Genomic DNA, 22,178 nt, shown 5'->3' with positions numbered 1-22,178 from the left:
TAAAATCCAAAAACTTAATGTGCAAACATCTGTGTGTCCAAGACAGAATAAGTAACCAGCAAAGTGCTGACCCCTAGTGGTAACATCCATGAATGGCACTCAGAGATAGCACAGACACTTTAAGGTACAGTATAGCCATATGTGTTACATTTGTGTGTACTTCCTGGTTCCTGTATTGGTGGAAAATGCACCGTTTTTCAGAAGGACTCTGGATTCAATCTGCTGGCCCCTTAGCATCTTGAGTGATGCTACCTTGGCCACATTATTGCTGATTATACTTATGTGTAAGCAATGTTCCTGATCAAGCAAAAGTGAAGGAAATCTTTAAGCTGATTTACATAACATATTAAACTCCAAAGACAGTCCATGTTTTCCCAGTTAAGTAAAATGACATCCATACTTTTTTTTATAACCCTGAACACCTTCTTGTGTCTCATCTCATGTTCGGTACCTCGCCTCACCACTTTCACTGAAAGAACATGAATGTAAATCAATAAAACCCTACCTGCCTAACATCCCCCAGGGGAATGAAATCAATGAGGCAAAATGGAGCTTTCAGCCTTCTCAGGGTGTTGGAATCAATGTACCCTGACAACGCTGAAGATTAATGAGGGGAGCTTCTGCCGAACAAGCAATATTCCTTTTACAAACATGTGTAGCCGTGTTCAGCGGTGCTGTAGTTCACGGACATTCAGCAGCATGTTAGTGCATGGTTTGGCATTTTAATCAAACACAGACCAGTCAAGCATGTAAAGTCACAATACTTGTATTTCTTTATTGAAATATAATCGACCCCTGAGGCTAGATATAAAAGGCCACAGTTTGTTTGTGCCTCGTCTAGCTCCTCAGTCTGACACAGCCAGTTAGAACACAACAGACCTGTCCAAAAACACACATACACAACTGGTGTAACACCATAAATGTTTAGTTTTTTTGTGATCCAGACCTAAAAAGGCCCTTACTGCCAAATACTGACAAAAAATCCAGGACATACACGACTCAAATTAATTGCATAATAACAAAACTTGGTGTACTTTTTGAGAAAGAATGCTACCTTTCCATTTAATGAAACAAAAGTGCTCAATTTAGCTCACATATAATCCAGGGGTCTAATAATCTATACGCTAAATTCACTTTCAGCATTTTGTATTTGGTCTGCCTGAAATGTGAAGAAATCAGCAGGTTTCTTTGTACCAGCCACAATGATTCATTCAAGAAAGGTAACTTTCCAATTTTGCACTGTATTTTGGACCCTAAAACAAAAAGTAAAATAAGCCTAGAACTGAGTCAAAAAGTTAAATTGGCCGAGAACAAGTCCAGTCCGGTTCAAGGAACTGTGCGACATTGTTGGAAATTATTTATTAACTTTTCTGCTGAGAGTTAGAAGAGAAGATAGCTACTACTCTTGTGTCTACACTAAACATAAAGTTAGCCAGAGTGACGGCTAGCCTAAGAAATAAGAAATAAATACACAACTTGAAGATATAAATAATAAAAAATAACACGCTCACTGATCTTGAGAGGTGTTGGTTGGCTAATTTTTAAATTTGAACACAGAGCCTGATCTGTTTCCAGTCGCAAATCTAGGCTAAGCTAACCTAACAACTGCTGGCTGTATCTTAAAATGTAACGTATCAATGTAACTTTCAGCAAGAACGTCAATAAGGATTCCCAAAAAGTTAAACTGCTCCTTTAAGTTATTTGACATTCACCAAATAAACATCTAAAGTGGCAAATTGGTCGACAAAATGTCCTTTTTGTCCAGGTCTGGGACACGCTGAGGTAACATAGACAGTAATAAATTATTCAGTTGTTTAAAAAACACTTTGCAAGAATCATATCAATAATTCATATCAATTATACAAAATGGTATCAAACATACATGATGCAACATTTTCATCAAACACATTCAGGGTTTTTGTTTTTTTGTTTTTTCCCCTCCCCCACGATCCAGAGTTTGCTTCATTGCTCAATGATCGACCCTTGGAAGTCTTCGGAGTCCCTTTAACAGTAGATGTAGATTTATACCGGTCCTTCTTTTGCTGAGGTTGATTTTCCACTTTCATGCTGAGGTGAATTTGTATGCCACTCAATAACTGAGTTTTTTCATACTCAACCTCCTTACTTTCAAAGTAACATGAACTTTTGCTTCAATACCTTTCCAATGATTAAATCAGGATTGATTTAATCTGTCACAATCAACACAAAGGCATAGACACAGGCACACAGCGCTAAAACACTAATTGCCTATTTGCTTGTTTTGATATTCCATTTTACATTCAAATCATTTTTTTTAAACCGTGCCTTTCATTTTCACTTACAGGTTTTTGAACAGAAAACAACATGCCAATAGGAAAGTCTGAAATAGTATTAAAAGTGCAAAAATGTATTTCCTTAAAGAGACGGTATTCATCCAGACAAAAGAAAAGTTGTCCACCGAAACTTTTAGTGCGTTAACAGTACAAGCCATTTCATAGGTTATTCAAATGTACATTTTTTATCCACCTCATGATGACAGACATGGATATACTGAATGTCTTGTTGCTTGGAGTGTGTCTCTTCTCCTACAATTAGCTAGATTTAAATGGCTTTAAGCCCCCGATGCCTCGCACACAGCCTGATGCATTCCCAGGGCTACAGTATGAATGTATCCCCAAACCTAAAAATGAGTGTTCTCCTTTGCTGAGCATGATTCATTGTCCTGAATTCAGCGGTGCGGTCTGAAAAAAGCCCCCTAGATGAAATAAAGTGACATCACATTATTTTGGTTAGTGGCCAGTGCAAATCAGCTTCTCCAGCCGGCTTCAGATCAGAAACGCGCCGCTCTCGTTATCCCTTTTCTATTATATTTTGTTAATGTTCGCAAACAGATCTCTTTTTAAAACAGCATTGAATTTGTTTACATTGCCACGTATGATTATATTTTTTAATATCACAAATATAACTGTCATTTTTCTATATTTTTTGATACAAAAACATGGAAATCACTTGTTTTAAGACTTTAAAAAAAGAGACTAACAGGGATATTGTCCGTACAGTACTGATAAAGACTGCACTCATGCCATTGCTGATGGCTGAAGAGGCAACCTAAATAATTATTTCAAACACTTAAAAATGGCTCTGATATACTGTGTGATTTTGTGATGAGGAAATAACCCATTAATAAGTCTGTAAACATGGCCGCTGACACATCAGTGTTGGTATAAACCCTGCAATGTTGATGTTAAATTGTAACCACATTAACTGATCTCACTCTCCTTTACAATTACAATATTTAAACACTTATTCCACGCGCTGATATGACCACAGATCTCACCTGTGGACCGATATGAAACACGTTATCTAATCACGTCCTCTTCTCTTCGCTTGCTACGACACGTCCTTCCGTCCCTCTCTGATCCGACACTCTCCAAACCGGAGCATCACATGACCACAAAGTGTTCCGCCACACTGACAGTTTGCCAGCCGACAACGCCAAGTGACTCCCTAATTTACCATCACCACTCTAAAATTCTTCCACTATGCCCTTATGATAAACTTATCTAAAAATCACACAGGTGCTTTCCTTCCAGATATCGTAGGAGTGTGAGGATATAGAGGTGAAAACCATTAGTTTGTCGGGAGAAAAAACAAGGCGCCAATGAGCCGGGTCCTCCCTTTGTCTTCCTTTTTCAAGAAGACAAAAGTTTCAATATCATTTTCCCCCAGATTCCTTCATCTAGTGGCTCATTTGTAATGAAAAAAAAGAATGACACCTCATTTTGAAACTGTTCTGTGTTAGTAATAGAGGATGGGAGGGATGTATAGACCTTAAAAAAGGGACCATAAATTGAGGAGAGAGGGCACAGCGCTCCTTCAAAGGCATTGTGAAGAGTCCCACACTTTTAGATTCACTCCTCCTTCCAGGCATCCCCCTCTTTTTTGTGCTCCAGTAGTTAACCACTGCTGGGGAGTTCCCTGACATCCAAAGGTACGTGGGCGTGCGTGTGGATGTGTTTGTGGGTGTTACGAATGGTAAACAGGACGAGGGAGGTCACAATATGGCGCAGTGGAACCTGTGGGTACCGGCTGAACGTTCTGCTCTCCATTTCATCTTCTTTTTCTTCTTCTGGTTTCGTTCTGGCACCTGTTGTCTGTGGAGAAAGAGAAGACATACAAGAGAAACTGTTACACATAATCTTAGCTCAGGATTTGGTTTACCTTACCTTAGGATCACAGGCTTTACAATGCAGTAATCTGATCATAGTCAAGGCAAGGTAAGTTTATTTATAAGCACATCCAACACAAGGCAATTCACAGTGCTTTACAATAACCAAAAACATTAACACTAAATAGATAAAAAATGACCAGCCATAATAATTACGGACGCTCATTCAACTTACTGGTATTAGTGGTAGTGGAAGCCAGTGCCAAAGGAAAAAAATAACACAAATAAGGTCTGCAACCAAAGATTAGATTAGTCTGACGAATATTTTCTAGAAGAATCGAAATAAAAGATCAAAACTCTTCCTCAGAGTTTTACAAAGTTTAGTGACTGGATTTGTCAGTCCAGAACCCAAAGATGGTACCTTTAAAATAGATAGAAACTCATTTATTAATACTTTTTCCTATTTTAGAGGCATTTTCTGACATTTTTGCTTTAAAAATGACTTGACTAATAATAAAAATCAATTACCAAAATACCAATTATTCCTCAACTGTGGTCTAAACGATGGGCTTGAAGGAAATGCGCTTATTTGATACCTTATTGTTAGACAAAGATTAATACTGAGAGTGGATTATATCTTTTCATTCTCTCAACTCTTTAATGTATTTTCCCTTTAATTCATAAACATAATGTTTCTTTTCATTTTACTTGTTTTTGCAGCGTTTGTGATTTCCATATATAAATCCAGCTCCAACTATTGTAAATCACAATAACAGTTCAATTGGGACTCTGCATGAGTCATCATCAGCTCAGAGCAAATCAATACTGTGAGTCACCTCTTAGGGATCTCACATTAACATTTTATAGGTGGGTTTTCAAAGCAGCCTATGGAGAGCACACAGAGCATGGAAACACTTTCTGCCTGGTCTGCTCTGATCAGGCAGAAAATACACAATCATTTGTTCTTTATACAACAACTATATAACTGACTTTCTACAGTCTGACCACTAGAGGGCCCGGTTGATCCATCATTGAACCTCCTCTTGTTTTCATAATGTGCCAACACAGCTGCCATGAGGACAATCAGAACTCTGCAAAGTGAAATACAGCATGTGTATTTGGGCTCTAAAACATGAAAAACCTGATGCCAAGAAGAGGCATTTAAACATTATATGACCACTTTGAAAAGCATCGACACAAATCAAATTCTACTGAAGTTAAACATGTATCCAGACAGGTAATAGCCATGTGTTGTTGTTCTTTGCTTTTCCACAGGAGTCTCATAAAGAAATCCACATATCTCTAAAGAAGGGAAATACACACTGGGGGGAAAGGATGAGTCTAAATGTCCGATTACTGATCTCCAGCTTTTTAAAGGGTTGTTTACAGACAGTAGAGAATAATAGAAAGTGAATTACCTTATAACACGGACCAGCTCATGAAAGGCTTTGTCCACATTCATTGGAGGATCCTTGGCACTGGTTTCAATATAAGTTATCTGAAGAAAAAAAAGAAGAATTATTTCAAATATATCTCAATATTTCTCTCACGACCCGTTTGTTTCCCTGTTTTATTTTGAAAGCTCTTTGTGTAGCAAAAATCTATACAGCAACGGTGCAGAAATACCAGCTTCTAAACAGAATCAATAGACACGCACAAATAAGGTTGGGTTAGAATATGAATGTTGCTTACCTAGTTAAATATAAAGTAAAGGGAGACATAATATGATGTGGTTATGGAACAATAAGGGCTATAATTGCAATTTGCCTCAGCTAGTGAAAAACATCACAGGGAAACCACCGTACTGATTCAACTGGCAGATGATATTCAGTCTGGAAACAGCCCAGAGTGTTTCTACTGATCGCTGCATATGATCACTTCCTAACATCAAACGTTTGAAAAGAACCCTTTGATTTCAAGAGAAAAGTGTGACACTGAAAAGCCCCAAAATGTCAAATCCCTGGAATAACAGATTCATTATTAGAGTAAAATGTGTGAATTGTGTATGGGATCCTTGGTGCAAATTGTAGTATAACAGCTTGGGGCTTTATTTGAAAGTTATTTTTGCCTGCTTCAGTCTGTTTCAATGGTCATGATGTGTTTACTGAGAGTACATCGAAATTAAGACAGATCAAACACACCTAATGTTCTCAGTTTCAGTTTCGCTCTTTATCAGATGTTGGCTGCCAACGTGTTTGATGCAAAATCAAGAGGTCCGAGAAGAAGCACATTACATGTTGTCCAGGTGTTTCACTGTCAATAGAGGTCTCTACAAAAATGGCGGGAATACGATAATGTGACAAAGACAAAGTTTGAAAAGTTAGACAGCTTTCTTGAGTTCTTGTTTTCGTTTGGTACAAGGCTGAGAGTGGTATACTGTGCAGCTGTGGAAACAACATGAACCGTTGATGTTGATTTCGGTTTGAGTTTTATTCTGATTTGGATTGAATTATTTCAGATGCAAGGTCACATGTAAAACATAATCTTTCCCCTCACTGTTCTTTCAGAAATCCTTACACATGCACTTGTAAAAACTCCAGGCAGAAACGTTGTTATAGGGATCCGTTTACAGAAAAAAAAAAGCCTAAAACAAATTCTCTGCTTACGCTATGTTTGGCAGCCATCTCATGGCCCTGGTCGGTAGTGATCTTTCTCAGATGGACCAAGTCCACTTTGTTTGCAACAAGCACCATGGGGAATGCCTCCCTGAAAGCAAAAGAACACACACACAAAGTCAGGTATCCCTTTATAACTACATGAAATCATTTCAAAACCAACGGCTGTGTCTCATGGTCCTAAGCCAATTCTTATGTCTACATTTAGAACAGAAAGATCACAGGCTTTGCAAATTGTCTGAGGTGTCGGATTTCTGCAATACTTAAATCTTGTAAAAAAATAAGCTGGAGTGGAGCTCTAAATTTGGACACACAGCAACTTGCTTAGTTCCAGTTTCTATTTTTGGTGCGTCTCAAGCAGTTTTATTGGCTACAGTCAGTCACTGTCAGAGAACAGAAGCAAATCTTCCCACCGATTGTACCATGTCTGCCAATTCAGCAGAACTCAAACAGGCGTGGGGTGGGGCAAAGATGGCTTATAGATGCTTTGATGTGACACTGCTAGACTCATTGTGTATTTCACTACATCAGACGATGATTACATCGAGCTCACTGGGTATCTTTTGGGGTGTTTTGGCAAAATGTCTACAGTTAACAACATTTTAAACAAACACTTGATAGGTGCAGCCCAATCACAGAAGTGGTATGCAAACCCACACAACATAACAATGGTATTCAAAATCCCCAGTTTTGTAATTTTGTAAATTACATCTAACAGAGCTACTTCCTTTTTTTGGTAACTCTGGCTTCCGGGTATGGTGGCTAACCATATTCACAGTAGTTGTATACACACAGATTATCAATGTGCTGGTTGTTTTGAACTTCCTGGTGCATTGTCTGTTATTTTCACGTCCAAATGATTGGGGTAGATTAACTGACAAATGTTTAATGATTGACTTTCCCAAAAAGGCTTTATTTAGGCAAGGTCAACAAGATGTTTTCATGAGAGACACTGGAGGCAAAGCAGGAGTCATAGCATATTTGAAATACTTTTGGGTAAATCAAACAACGACTGAATTTTTGGTTTATTTACGGTTTGAAGACAACTACATGTGAGGCTGATGGACAGATATGTCACATTTTTTACATGTGGATGTGAAATGACCAGCTGTTTTGTGCACACCATCCCACACAACCAGTTTCAAGTTATTTCTCTGGGCTGGAGTTCCAGGTACCATAGACCTTCAAATACTGCAAATAAAGAAAACTAACATGAATAGACACATCCCAAGTAAACAAAGAAACACCTTAACCAACTTCACGATATGAGATATATTTTATATATATTATCCACATACAAGTATTTGAATTATGCTGTCACAATGATGGATAGCAGAACATTGGCAACAACAAGGGTAAATCAGCTGTGTGCATCACTTTTTGTGTCCCCTGGAAACAGTTTTTGTTCTGTTGTGAGCTTCTCTATTTGCAGCGCTTTTTCTAAATGCTTCACACGTCAAATTGGGGAAGGTATTTATTTATTTGCTTGGTTTGTTTCTATTTATTTATTTGGTCGAGCCCTCAGGGCCCCCGGTATTCTTTCAATTTCTGCATTAGTAAAAATGAGTGGTAGACATAAAATCATGACATCATTTAAGAGTTATAAACAGGAGTTTTGTTCCTTGGTTGTGTTTGTGCATGGAGAAAAGAGGCTGTTACCTGTCTTTGACCCGTAGTATGAGTTGATGGAATCGGTCGACGTGTTCAAAGCTGGCCTTGTCCGTCACAGAGAAGACAATGAGGAATCCGTCTCCTGTCCTCATGTACTGCTCCCTCATCGCACTGAACTCCTCCTGGCCCGCTGTGTCCAGCACTGCCAGGATGGAAGGACACAAATGTATGACTGTACATGAAAGGGTTTCTCTTTCAAGATTTCTCAATCAGGCAGTAGGGCTGCAAAATGATTTAACATTTGTTTTTAAATTGCAATATGCACAAGTGCAATATCCGAATCGCAGCTGTATTTTGGAAAGGCAAAAGAATCATTGTGAAATAGGTTTGGTGGTGCTGCAGAGAAGTCCTTGCCTAAAAAATGTATTCAGACTTCAGACTTAATAGAAAGTTCTTGTTTGGTACAGATCCACTTAAAGAAATCAGAGCATGATCTTTTCAATATACTTTTCAATGTTGTAAAAATGATCATTCCCTTTAAAATTACAAATCCTATCGCAACTGCATTATCAGTCAAAAATGTTTCAAAATCATGCAGCTCTACACAGCATGTTCACAAGTTTGAGGAATATTTCAGGCAATTGCTATCGAAGTGATAGCAATTGATAGCAACCTAATGCAATGTAGTGAAAGGCTAAAACATGTATTGAGTGATGTACGGATAAATAAAACTCAGCAGAGGGGTATTATTACTGTCAGCTGTTGATTTTAACTTCTCACACATTTCATTCACCATCCAGTACGTCCCAATGTCCGTATATCTCTTTATAACAGCTTACCACATTCCAGTGGGTCGTTTATGTCCTAGAAAAAAAACGATACCTTATTTCAGGCATCTAACCAAGAACTTGTTCAAAACCATTGACTCATTCCTGCACCACTCTATTGCTATTTTATAGTAAGTTCAAAACAGCAAAAGGCTACAAATATGAGTTAAGAAAAAGGAAGATCAGCATGGAGGCACAGGATTATTCCAAGCTTCCAATATGAATTTCTTCTTGACATGCTGTTGTACTCACCATCCAGTATGGCCCACTGTCCGTCTATCTCTGTGTGTTTCAGATACGAGTCCTCTATCGTGGGATCATAGTCCGGCACAAAGATCTTCTGGAAAAACTGGATGGTCAGAGCGCTCTTCCCGACACCCCCATCCCCCACCACCACCAGCTTGTACGTTGGCAGGTTGTCACTTGGCAGTGCGCTGGTCGCCATGACTACCTCGACAGTGGTGGGAAAGGTGAGAAGAAGTAAGCTAGGAGGTCGCTGAAGAGACACACCTGGATGAATTGGAGGAGAAATTGGGAAAAGACAGAAGATAAAAAGGGATTAACAATAGCAGGGGACAACAGATGGAGGGAGAAAGGTTGGTGCAGCTGCTTTTTTTTTTAATCACCATGGAGACCACAGATAGGAGTTGTGGATCAAGGCAGAAAGGTGGGTCAAAATAGGTCAAAGGCAGTGGCAGTAATACCCAGAGAAAGACAACAAACTGAATGACATTTGTACATAATAAAGAAAATTGGCGGAAACCTTTTAAGCATGACACACTTTTTACAAAGCAGCTGATTTGGAGTTGCTCGGACTAACATATTGACTGATGTATTTATGAAAAATGGGCTGAAGTTCAGTGACACTGGATTGGTTATATGGCTTGTTTTACCAATATGATCTTGTGTGGTGGAAGTCAGCATGCACAATGTTGCACAAGCTTTATAAGAATAATCCAATATGAGGGCTATTAGGAGTCACTTCTAATATTATATCAGATGTGTTATAATATACATGTTAATAAAACTGTAGTGCAATGTTCACATTTTTACTTTAACTTATTATAAATATTTGCATTCTATTTGTATTACATTTTTTCTTTTATTGGACATTTTCTTCATCTTATGTTTATATAAATATCTTTAATGTATTTTGTTTTATCTTTGTATTGCAAATTGTTACTCTAAATTCTTATATTTGTGTAAACTTCTATTTTTATTTCAATTGGACATCAACTTAAGCTTTTCTTTTACTTATATTGTTGTTCTTTTATTCGACTTTAACTTTTTGTGTTTATAAAATATTTGTATTCAATTTTATTGCATGATTTGACTTTAATTTATTATGTTCATTTAAATAGTTTTATTCTATTTATATTTGATTTAACATTTTATTTTAACTTCTTATGTTTATATAAATACAATTATTCTATTACTTTTTTTATTGGACATTTCACTTTAACTGCTTGTGTTTATTTAATTACTTTAAGAACATTTTTTATAGCTTTTTTCATTTCATTAAAAAAATGGTTTTATGAGAAATAAAAAGTGAGTTCCATGCTTGTTAGAGCTTAAGGACGCACAGTAAGTTTAAGTGTGGCTGCTGCCTCATATTGAAAGCTTTCCACTGGTAAACCACAAACAGCTTTGATTGTGAGGCAGCTACAGGAAATGCAGCTCCATTTGTCATAAAGATTAGCGCCTTACTTCTATGGAGGAAAGCATTATCTTCATATTTTTCTATAAAAAAACAAAAGCAGCAGCCACGACAAAACAGTTTGGAAAAGAGGGTTTAGGCAACCAGCTTTATATAAAACCACTTATACTGTTGTCACGTGATTGGCTCTAATCAAAGCCACTCACAGAATAAATACATCACAACTGTGAGGAAAAGCAGCTGAAGCAAACCACAGTGATCCTGGTTTGGCCTCGGAGCAGAAACCATGCTAATGACGTCTACTTTCAGAAAATAAGTATAACCACAGAACCAGCAGAGAAATATGATGGCTAACTGTAGTTTGTAATTATGGCCTTTTGAAAACAAAAATAATGTATCCATCTTGCTAGATTACAAGAGGTTTAACAGAAGAGGGTTTTTCTTTTTTTAATTAAGGGAAGTACAGTGAATGATTCAGCTGCATTCACGCCTCAGGGAACAGTGTGTACAGTACAATATGATTCTGCTCTTCTTGAGAGGCTTGCATTTAAACTGTACAGTATGTTTCAAATCACTATGGGAAATGACATGCATGCTTTACTGTATGTATAATTGAATACAATCTCATGCTCTTATGGCAAAAAGCACAACAGCTCATCTGGGTAAAGGTAAAGAGCGGCAGAGGAGGTTTAAAGAAATAGGAAGCAAACTTGAGGCAAAGGAAGAAAGGATAACGTTGATAGAAATATTACAATATGGTGTTAGGGCAATTCAATAGAAACCATCATTAGACCATGTGCCTCCAATTTTTTACTAAAATGTTTCCGTCTCTACATTACTGAGGGTTCTCTTTTGATATGTACAGTTCAAGCATGTTTAAAGAGAACATATTATGCTAATTTTCAGGTTCACAGTTGCATGTCTCTGCTGTGACATGTCTCCGTGCCTTAATGTTCAAAAAGCTCTTTAATTTTCTCAGTCCTGTGCTGCAACACCTCTTTTTACCCTCTGTCTGAAACCAGAGCCCAGTCTGCTCTGATTGGTTAGCTGGCCGGCTCTATTGTGATTGGTCAAACGCTTAGAGATGTCCCGCATCTTAGGCTTTCAGGTACAATTTGATGGAGTGCTAGCCAATAAAGGATATTAAGTTTTCATAATCTCTAATATTCCGATTTTTTAAGGGAAAAAATGCATTCAATTTTTATAAGGCTTCATGTCACAAATGTAAAAACTGAATATAAATGCAATTTACTAGAAAACTAAGCAGGTACCAAATATGCTGTTTGGTTAGTTCTTAGTTCTATTTGGATTTTGGGAGTGATGTTAAGTATGTGTGATTTGTAGTGAATAACTAAAACAACCGAGTCAAGCAATGTGCTCGTCAAAGTTTTTAAAGATTGCAATAAAACTAATCTATGCTTCAGATTTGTAGTTCTCATGAAACTGTACCACCAGTCACAGGCAGAGAAAAAAAGCACATTCACTCACTACGAGCACAACACCAACACCAGCCACCCGCCCATCCACCCACGCACCCATTCCTCCTTCATCCACCAGGAAACAGCTGTCAGCTGGCTGCAGTCCATCCTTTCCTGCCCAGCACAATGGAGGGAAGGAAGATGTTTCCTTCCTTTCCAAAGCCAGTCGGTCATTCTACAGCAGTCCGTCAGCCAGGTTGGGCAAAGAATTTCCGAGCCAAATTCCTGGTGTTAAAATGCCTCGGGCTGGCTGGCTGTCATAAAGCCACAAAGTATATGTCTACGCCGCTATACCATTTCACGAGACACCGCCTTCGATCTTCAACGCTGTGCAGAAAAACAAAAACAGGACAGCTTGAGAAGCACCGTGAAGTCACAGTACCTGCTACCGGTGCTTTTCACACCACGCCTCAAGCTATGTCAGGTCATAACCTTGGACGTATGGTGTGTCAGCGTTTCCTTCTACGAATGTAGGAGGGCACAGTTCTCTGAAACACCTCTCATCGTTTAGGAAACTAAAATAATCCACACACTGGCTTCAACCAAATTCCTTTGAGAGTGGAAGCTTTGTAAAGGAAATTTTATGTTCCCAACCAAAGTTAGTCATCAGACCAATGTGGCTATGGCTTTCCAAATGTGGTGTTTCAGAGGGACAACCAAGAGTGCATGAAGACAAGCTTTAAGTATTGTACACAACACACTCTATGTTTACAATGATGCCAATGACTCTGGATCCTTTACTCTTGTATTTGGCCTTTTATTCACACTAAACTGGCATTTTCCACCCCGGGAAATTCAGCCACTTTTAAATCCCCCTTAAAAGTGTGGTTTTGTGCATAACGGACAACAGAAATGGAACTCGTCCAACACAGTTATGTATAGGTAAATAGCTTTTTAGGCAGTGTTTAGCCTTTGTTGTTACTGATTATAATATATCATGATGTATTGGAAGTGTGGTCATTAACATATATATTGTTGTAACATTTTTACACAACTCATATTAAAAAACAAAATCGTTTTAAGGAAACATTTACACCTGGTTGGATGAATACAAAGTTCTTGATTTAATACAGAGAATGACCACAAGATAAAATGTATTTATAAAGAATGACCCAACACCATGACCTTTCCCTAACCTTAACCAGGTGCATTTGTTGCCTTAAACTAACAATAGCTTTGGGGTTTGCACTCTCAACTATGGACTCAAAGTCCTGCACTTTATAAACAAATCCAGCTGATTTTATTTTGCACCACAACATAAATTATAAAACAACATAGCAATCTATAACCACATTTCTGTGCAAGAAGTGAGGCGTAATCACAGTGACTTTTATTGATATCTGTTAAACACAATTACATTTTATCCTAATTTGTTGGACGTCTTGTTGCACACTCCAAATGTTGAGCAGTGAGGCATATCTATGAGACACACACATGTCAGTCATTATACAGTAAATGACTGTTTTATGTTGTTTCACTTGCTATGGGGCTAGTGACATACAGGGGGGCCAAAAAGTATTTAGTCAGCCACCAATTGTGCAAGTTCTCCCATTTAAAAAGATGAGAGAGGCCTGTAATTTTCATCATAGGTACACTTCAACTATGAGAGACAGAATGGGGGAAACAATCCAGGAAATCACATTGTCTGATTTTTTATGAATTAATTGGTAAATTCCTCGGTAAAATAAGTATTTGGTCACCTACAAACAAGCAAGATTTCTGGGACCAAAGTAACAGAGGCTACCATCAGTAACACACTACGCCGCCAGGGACTTAAATCCTGCAGTGTCCCCCTGCTTAAGCCAGTACATGTCCAGGCCCGTCTGAAGTTTGCTAGAGGGCATTTGGATGATCCAGAAGAGGATTGGGAGAATGTCATATGGTCAGATGAAACCAAAATAGAACTTTTTGGTAAAAACTCAACTCGTCGTGTTTGGAGGAGAAAGAATGCAGAGTTGCATCCAAAGAACACCATACCTACTGTGAAGCATGGGGGTGGAAACATCATGCTTTGGGGCTGTTTTTCTGCAAAGGGACCAGGACGACTGATCCGTGTAAAGGAAAGAATGAATGGGGCCATGTATCGTGAGATTTTGAGTGAAAACCTCCTTCTATCAGCAAGGGCACTGAAGATGAAGCGTGGCTGGGTCTTTCAGCATGACAATGATTCAAGATTCAAGATTCAAGAAGCTTTATTTATCCCGAGGGAAATTGAGGTGCAACAGTTCAATACAAAGAAGGAAGGAGAAATATACACTCAATATAACTAAACTACTAAATATACACTAAATATACATCAAATATTACTAAATATAAACTAAAATAACTAAGTATAAACTAAATGTATCAACAATAAGAGCAGCTTTGCAAATATGAAATAGTGAAATAGTTACAGGTATATACAATATACAACAATAAGTATAGTGCAAATGGCAGTACAGTAATAAGGTAACTAATAAAACTAAGCTGAATACTAAATACCAAATACTAAATAAAGTGACATGTGAATAAAGTGACATGTGAATAAAGTGACATGTGAAAGTGAAAGTAAAGTGAAATGACAGCACTGCGATGAAATAAAGTGTCACTGAGTCTCCAATGTTCCTCTAACGACCTGAGGTGGATGAGTTAAAGAGTCTGATGGCCACAGGAAGAAAGGACTTCCTGTGGCGTTCTGTGGTACACCGGGGTGGAATGAGTCTTTTGCTGAAGGTGCTTCTGTATGAGGTCAGCACCTGGTGGAGAGGGTGAGCGTTGTTGTCCATGATACTACGCAGCTTGCGCAGCATCCCCCTCTCAGACACCACCAGCAAAGAGTCCAGCTGGACCCCCAGGACCGAGCCAGCCTTCCTGACGATCCTGCTGATCTTGTTGGCGTCTCCTGACCTCAACCTGCTTCCCCAGCACGCAACACCAAAGAAGATGGCACTGGCTACCACCGACTGGTAGAACATCTTCAGCATGGTGTTACAGATCCCAAACACACCGCCAGGGCAACGAAGGAGTGGCTTCGTAAGAAGCATTTCAAGGTCCTGGAGTTGCCTAGCCAGTCTCCAGATCTCAACCCCATAGAAAATCTTTAGAGGGAGTTGAAAGTCCGTGTTGCCCAGCGACAGCCCCAAAACATCACTGCTTTAGAGGAGATCTGCATGGAGGAATGGGCCAAAATACCAGCAACAGTGTGTGAAAACCTTGTGAAGACTTACAGAAAACGTTTGACCTCTGTCATTGCCAACAAAGGGTATATAACAAAGTATTGAGATGAACTTTTGTTATTGACCAAATACTTATTTTCCACAATCATTTGAAATAAATTCTTTAAAAATCAGACAATGTGATTTTCTGGATTTATTTTCTCATTTTGTCTCTCATAGTTGAGGTATACCTATGATAACAATTACAGGCCTCTCTCATCTTTTTAAATGGGAGAACTTGCACAATTGGTGGCTGACTAAATACTTTTTTTGCCCCACTGTATCTGGTGAGTTTGGGACTTGTATTTTGTCTTCACCATGACTCCATAAAGCCACTCTGGGCTCTTGAGAAGTGGTGAGTTGTTTCCTTGGGAAAGGATAAAGGGACTTCCCTCTTCACATGGGAACAAAGCAGCAACACATCTCACAGAGCGGGAATAAGGAGGAACACAGCGGTGCACACCCCGGCCTCTACTGTAGCGGTGATATCAACACTCATCCATCATTCAAAGGATGTGTTCAGACTCAGTCCATTGAGTTCAAAATGTATTGAAGCTGCAGACAAAGTCTTTTGGGGCAGGTTCAGATCAGCTTGTATTTGAAAGCACTTATGAAACCTACGGCATGGCTGATCAAAATCTATATTTTCCTAAATACTCACTTTTTGGCTAAACTTAGTTTTGAACGTTGGAGAAGCAGGTTCCTGGTTCTTGGCAGTACTGATTGCAATACACAGCTAAGGGGCTATCTTTGTCTGCCAAAAATAAAGAAGAAGGACCCTGGCATTCCTTACCAGCATCAATATTAGCAATATTCTTTAATTATTCATGTGGTAAAAATGTGCAATTAATCCAGTATTACTCAAACAGGCTTTAATAAGTTCCCCCTGCTTGTCAACATGGCAAGACATGGCAAAAAAACAATGTCTCTTTTGCAGAAAGCGTACATTTCTAGCATCTCCTAAACAAGTGCGATACAAATTCAATGTGCAGTAAGGTGCAAACGTAATAATGCACTTACTCTAATTTGGACATTGCACTAGCCCATTTTGTGATATTGATACATTTTGATTCATTATAAGTGTTGTTTTTTCTTGCTTTAACGGCTGCATTACAGCGATGTTATTTTTCTGGATTCATGAGACTGTAGCCTTTTCTCTTATTTGCCATTACCCGTTTAGTCTTTAAATCCATATAACTGATTTATTATTTATTTAACTACTTTGTGAAAGCATCAATGATAAACCCAACACTGTTTTCACAGAAACATCAAGCTAGTTGGTCAAAAAAGTTAGATTTTATTTTCTTCACATCCCTCAGCCCAACTTAAGGTCTAATTTGAATATCCTATTTGCTAATCTCGAATGAATGCAGTCATTTCTGGTCAACTATTTCAGACAATGAGGTAAGCAATATCAGCTTGCCCCCTCATCCCATTTTCACTCATAATGACAGACGTCACAGTGGTGTGTAGATATGACATATTTTTGTAGGCCGACCCAGAAGTTTGCATGGCAAGGGCTCCCTTGACTAAAGCAATAGGATTTTTCCATTTGATTTTGGAATATTGCAGAAATTAGTATCTATGGTACACACTTGTTATGATACTTACACTTTTTGTTCAGCAGGATAATCTCCACATATTGACACCAGGGTTTCCCGTAGCACTTTACAGCTTAGGCGGCCTCCTAAGCAACGCACGCCTGCTGCCTTAAATAAGGTCTTCCAAAAAACAAACAAAAAAATTCATCAAATATGAGCGATATTCGTCGTGTTACTCTGTCCTGTTTTCTCTCATTCCAAACCGTGACCAACGCCAGCCTCCCTTCTCTGCAGAACGCATTTAGAAAAATCATAATAAAAAAAACCGTGTCATGAATTGGAAAAACCCAAAATTGCGGGCTTCTTCAGGCGAAGGGAAACCCTGGACACTGCTTATATAATAGCTCAAGTGAAAACGCTATACCCACAACTAAATATCTAATGTTAGGCTAAACCGTATTACATCAGGGTCGCATGGCTTCACCGCTAAGCTAAAGGCGACTAATGTTCGGCGTGATCACATTTAGGCTAGTAGTGTCAATTAGTCACGTGACAGTAACCGCCGTTTTTAAGACAAACAAAAGCTCCAGACGTTCATCAGTGGGGTATTAACTGATGTACTTTATGTCATGACAAAATGTGGAGATCTCGTAAACTTGTGTAAACCACACACTTTATTTTAGGAATCCAACCCAAAATATTAACTTCTAGACTAGGGAGCCCGGTAGTGCTAATGCTAATTCATTTCCTGGTTTAGGATTCATTTGTCTACCACTCTATTGCCCGATCTTTAAGACCCTTTGCAACACTTGGCAGAGGAACACAGTGCATGCAGCCTAACAGAGGTCTGTGCAGCTGATCACATGAGTGTGGGTCATCCCCAATGACTAACTTGACTCCAGTCTCTCAGCATGGTTGGAGAACTCATTGAGCCATAAATTATATTTATGTCTTTTTTCATAACGCTACGCCATCTTTTCAAACTCTCTGTAGATAAGGCTGCCATTCATACACACAACCCAAATAACTCACTTATGTCATTTGACTTGCTGGCGGCCGTTCCTACTCTGACCTTTCCATTTATCCATTCTAATTATTCACTCTTTTTCTGGTTTTTTGGAAATTTCAACAAGGATACAGGATGTGAATGAATAAGAATGAATGGTGGAGTACTTCTTCCTGGAATTGGAACGAGCTGTATTTTAACTGCAAAACACTTTTTCATGTATATCTTGTGTATATGTAAATTAAACATAAGATACCAGAAGTCTACTATATTTTCATACACGTTAGACACCACCGACAGCAGTCAAGAATGGCAAAAAAAAAAAAAAAACGGTTAGCAATATACAATATACAAATTACACTGGTAGTATACAAATCAAAACAGTACCCAGTGGGCTTAATGTTTTCTATAATATTTCCATGCAAGGAAATAATTCAATACTGTCACTTAGCGCTGGCTGAAAGATGTTATTGTTTTTAGGGCCGTCAGTAACTCACTACCCAGATGAAATGAACATCACGTTATTATTTTGTAAATAATGGAATCTCGATTTTATAGACGAAGAGTATGGTCTTATGTAATACATAACCCTTGATAATAAATACTTCACTGCTTCAACATCAATTTGATTTTTAATGTGTATTTTTGCCATATGTTCATGTTCTATATTGACTTAAAGGTCCCCTATTCTGCAAAATGAACTTTTGGCTGTCTTTTATACATACATATGTGTCCCCAGTTTGTAAGGAGACTCATAAAGTGTCAGAAAATACAACCCTCTCTCTTTTCCTCCATAACAACATCTCTAAAAACGGGGGTGAAAGCGAACTGATCCAGATTTGCTGCCGAATATGACATCATAACCGAAATGTGGGCTGGCTTTACATTGAACTCCTGGCAACGACCCGCCCATGTGACACGACCAAACCTATCGTCCACAATATACAGTCGGCGAGCTGAATCCCCTCGAGCAGCTCTGTGTGTCTGTGCAGGATGTCTGCAGGAGGGACTTAGAGTTGTTGTATATATAATACATATAATGTCTCTGTTCTCGTGGTAAACTCTGAGAAGTGTTTCAGAAATAATGCTTGATGTGGTTTTGAACATAATATGGCGTTTAATCACGGCAGCGTTTAGATGAGTATCTTCTCCTGGTAGAAAACTTTCACAGAGGAGAAAGAGCTGCATGACGCTCCAAAGGGGCGTGGCCAGCTTCAGGTCAGCTCAAATTTAAAGCTACAGTCACAGAATCAACACTTCAGGAACAGAGCTGAAATAGAGGGGTATGAGGCATGCTGCAATGGGTGATCTGTTTGGTGTTTTGAGCAACACACTTCACAGACATGTTTCGTATAGATATTGCCCTACAATATATTGTTCAAATATAACATAATAGGAGACCTTTAAGAAAATACTATAAAATCATCATAATTCTTCAACCCTATTGCCCAATGGAAAAGAAGAGAAATGCCATTTTAAAATATAAGCAATGTATTGTTTTTAATAAATGACATGACTGAGGCTATTAGGACACCAGTGTCAACAGAGCCAAAAAAAGAGGTAAAATTATCAGGGTGATTTTGAGACAGCTAGAATAGAGATACACAAAATAAGACAACATCAGTTGGCTAGTATACAAAATTACAACTAAAGGACTAAGGCAAACTCTTACCTAAATTCTACGTGACAAATCAAAAGACACCATGTCAAGTGAATTTCTTTGGATAGAAAACTGAGGAATGTAGAAACTAACCAACTGTCAATCTAAGAAATATTAAATCCGTTAGAAAAATTTACAAAAACAAATATAAGGAAATATCAGAAACAGGGAAGATAGTGGGCTTTACATGTTTTGTAACATAGGTCTTCTGAAATTTGATTTGACAAAGACTAACCTGGAATAAAATTCTACCTTGTGGTGAAATGTTCAACACATTCCAAATAAACACTTTATTTAGCTGTTCTTTGGCTGGTCTAGTCACTTTCTGAAAGTGAAGGCTATCACATACAAACATATTTGGACAAATTAGGATTGGAATATTATGGAGTAAAGTGCATTAGATTACCCTATAATATCATTCCCTGTTAACACTCATATTTTACATACCCTATGGTCACACAAGCCTGATTCTCAACACTTTATATTCCAAATGTTGCCAATAAACCTCAAAAGGTGTCACCTAGGTAGAACTTCATAAACATGCATCTCACAGGATCATATAATCACAATCATTTAATCATGTGTAATGCAGGCCTTCATACATGTAATAAACCAAACACTGAATCGCCTATCTGGGAAACTTCGCTTTGCCAATAATCCTAGGGTATTACCCTGGTCAATGGTCAGAATTAAGCTTTGGGGAATTTTGAAGCAGCTATCAGCAGCAGCAGCAGCATCATCAGCATCAACAGCAGGGATTGAACACTTCTATGAAGTTATGATGATAGCCAAATTATCTGGTGATTTCACTTTGCTATAAATAGTGGATAAAGTGTGTGTGTGTGTGTGTGTGTGTGTGTGTGTGTGTGTGTGTGTGTGTGTGTGTGTGTGTGTGTGTGTGTGTGTGTGTGTGTAGTCTGAGGTGCTTCTGAATGATCTCATCCTATGATTTGATACATGAAGAATCCCTCTGTTCTCTGTGTGTCCAGCGGTTAAATCTGCACACGTTTACCATCACACCACTGTGTCTATGTATTGCTGTTAAAAATACAAACACCGAGGGATAAAAAAAATACAGTGGAAGCCTTTATGGATATTCCTGACATACGGTAAAAGACAGTGTGTTTTTGTGTCAGGGAACATTTTTGACACACAGAGGCAAGGCCCGTCTCCCTGAGTGTGAGCGGCGGTCTGGAGAGCCGACAGTAGCCGCCCCTGAATAACGGATTTCGGTTGCTTCATCTTTTTTCGTGAAGTTTGCAGCAAAAAGGAATTTCCGCAAACTGAATTCAGTCGCTCAGTCTCTCAATTGACACCAGCTAACTTCCACCTCGCTGTCATTAGTCGAAAACCCCGTTGACAGTTAGCTAGCCGAGAGTAAATTGTTGATACACTGAGGAGTTTTACATTAACGTAGGTGTTGCCTTCACTGTCCCTAAATACAGACGCCCGCATTCACGACCTCCTCTCTGTCAGCAGGAGAGCTACTTACCGATATGAGTTTCGCTGTCGTGAGCACAAAGAGACGTCCTCAACCCGACATATTCCTCCTCATCTCCCTCTTTCTCGGCTTCAAACCACCGCCGCCCTTTCGCCACAGACGGGAGTGTGCTCCCCACATCTGCGAAACAATACGTTGAATAGCTAATCTTTGTATTGCAACAGCTGATGCTATTAATAGAAAAGCCCTGAAGGGGGGACGTCGTTTTTGTGAAAACATTAAACCATTACATTATTCAATTCAGAGTACTGTAACATTCAAGCGTTAGAGAAATTTAAAATGACTGGTTTGTTTTATTTCGTAATGTGGGTTTTTGTGTTTAAATGTCTGAATCTCACGAAGCAGTGACTGAGTCCCCCCTTTAGTGAAATGGACTCTTCCTTTATAGCACTACTTTAAAGGGCTAGTCCTGTCAAATTAGCCATATCTAGTGTAAGTGGGGGTTAAATGGATTAATTAAGGGAAATGTGTTTGCTTTTTGTTAGTTGATTAATTGAAAACTTGTTGTTTTAATTAATTGATAGACTAATAATGTATAAATTAGTAATTACCTAAATCAGATTATGTTTTCATACTTTTTAGATGATTTTATTTTCTCCTTGCTTTAATTGAATGAGGAAACCATTATTATCTCTGCATTTAGCACGAAGGGTTATGAAATAGAGACCGACGGCTCTTTTCTATTTGCTTGGAGACTCAGCAAAAGGTGAAAATGATAAAAAGTGAGGTTTGATACATTTTCATTCACTCTTTTAGTTTGTAGTTTTAGATCATGTTATTCTCCAAGTGCTTTTTTTTGTTTAGTGAGGACCTCAACTGCTGAAATACAACTATTTTCATTCCCTGACATCACACTTTTATCAACAAATAAAAATGGGACATCATACGAAAGTAGGCATTAAGGAAGCACCAAAAAGACTGATATTTCAAAAGACAAAAGG

General features: G+C 38.5%; 1 protein-coding gene across 2 annotated transcripts; it reads right to left on the bottom strand.

Annotated features, from left to right (window-relative positions):
* Positions 1 to 750: 750 nt before the first annotated feature.
* Positions 751 to 21,381, bottom strand: mrasa (muscle RAS oncogene homolog a). Of its 2 annotated transcripts, none has more exons than XM_063887604.1 (6): positions 21,229 to 21,381; positions 9,453 to 9,710; positions 8,422 to 8,575; positions 6,754 to 6,853; positions 5,566 to 5,645; positions 751 to 4,133 (listed from the first exon to the last, which is right to left on the bottom strand). In XM_063887604.1, the coding sequence occupies exons 2-6, from the start codon at positions 9,643 to 9,645 to the stop codon at positions 4,034 to 4,036; spliced, it is 627 nt and encodes a 208-aa protein (XP_063743674.1). In that variant the 5' UTR covers positions 9,646 to 9,710; positions 21,229 to 21,381; the 3' UTR covers positions 751 to 4,033. The 2 variants fall into 2 exon arrangements, with proteins under 2 accessions (XP_063743674.1, XP_063743673.1); XM_063887603.1 differs by lacking the exon at positions 21,229 to 21,381 and adding an exon at positions 12,393 to 12,455.
* Positions 21,382 to 22,178: the final 797 nt, after the last annotated feature.

The sequence above is a fragment of the Eleginops maclovinus genome, chromosome 7 (assembly GCF_036324505.1).
Source record: "Eleginops maclovinus isolate JMC-PN-2008 ecotype Puerto Natales chromosome 7, JC_Emac_rtc_rv5, whole genome shotgun sequence".
NCBI classification, from domain to species: Eukaryota; Metazoa; Chordata; class Actinopteri; order Perciformes; family Eleginopidae; genus Eleginops; species Eleginops maclovinus.
The sequence above is the reverse complement of the archived record's forward strand: the minus strand, read 5'-3'. Positions and strand labels throughout refer to the sequence as shown.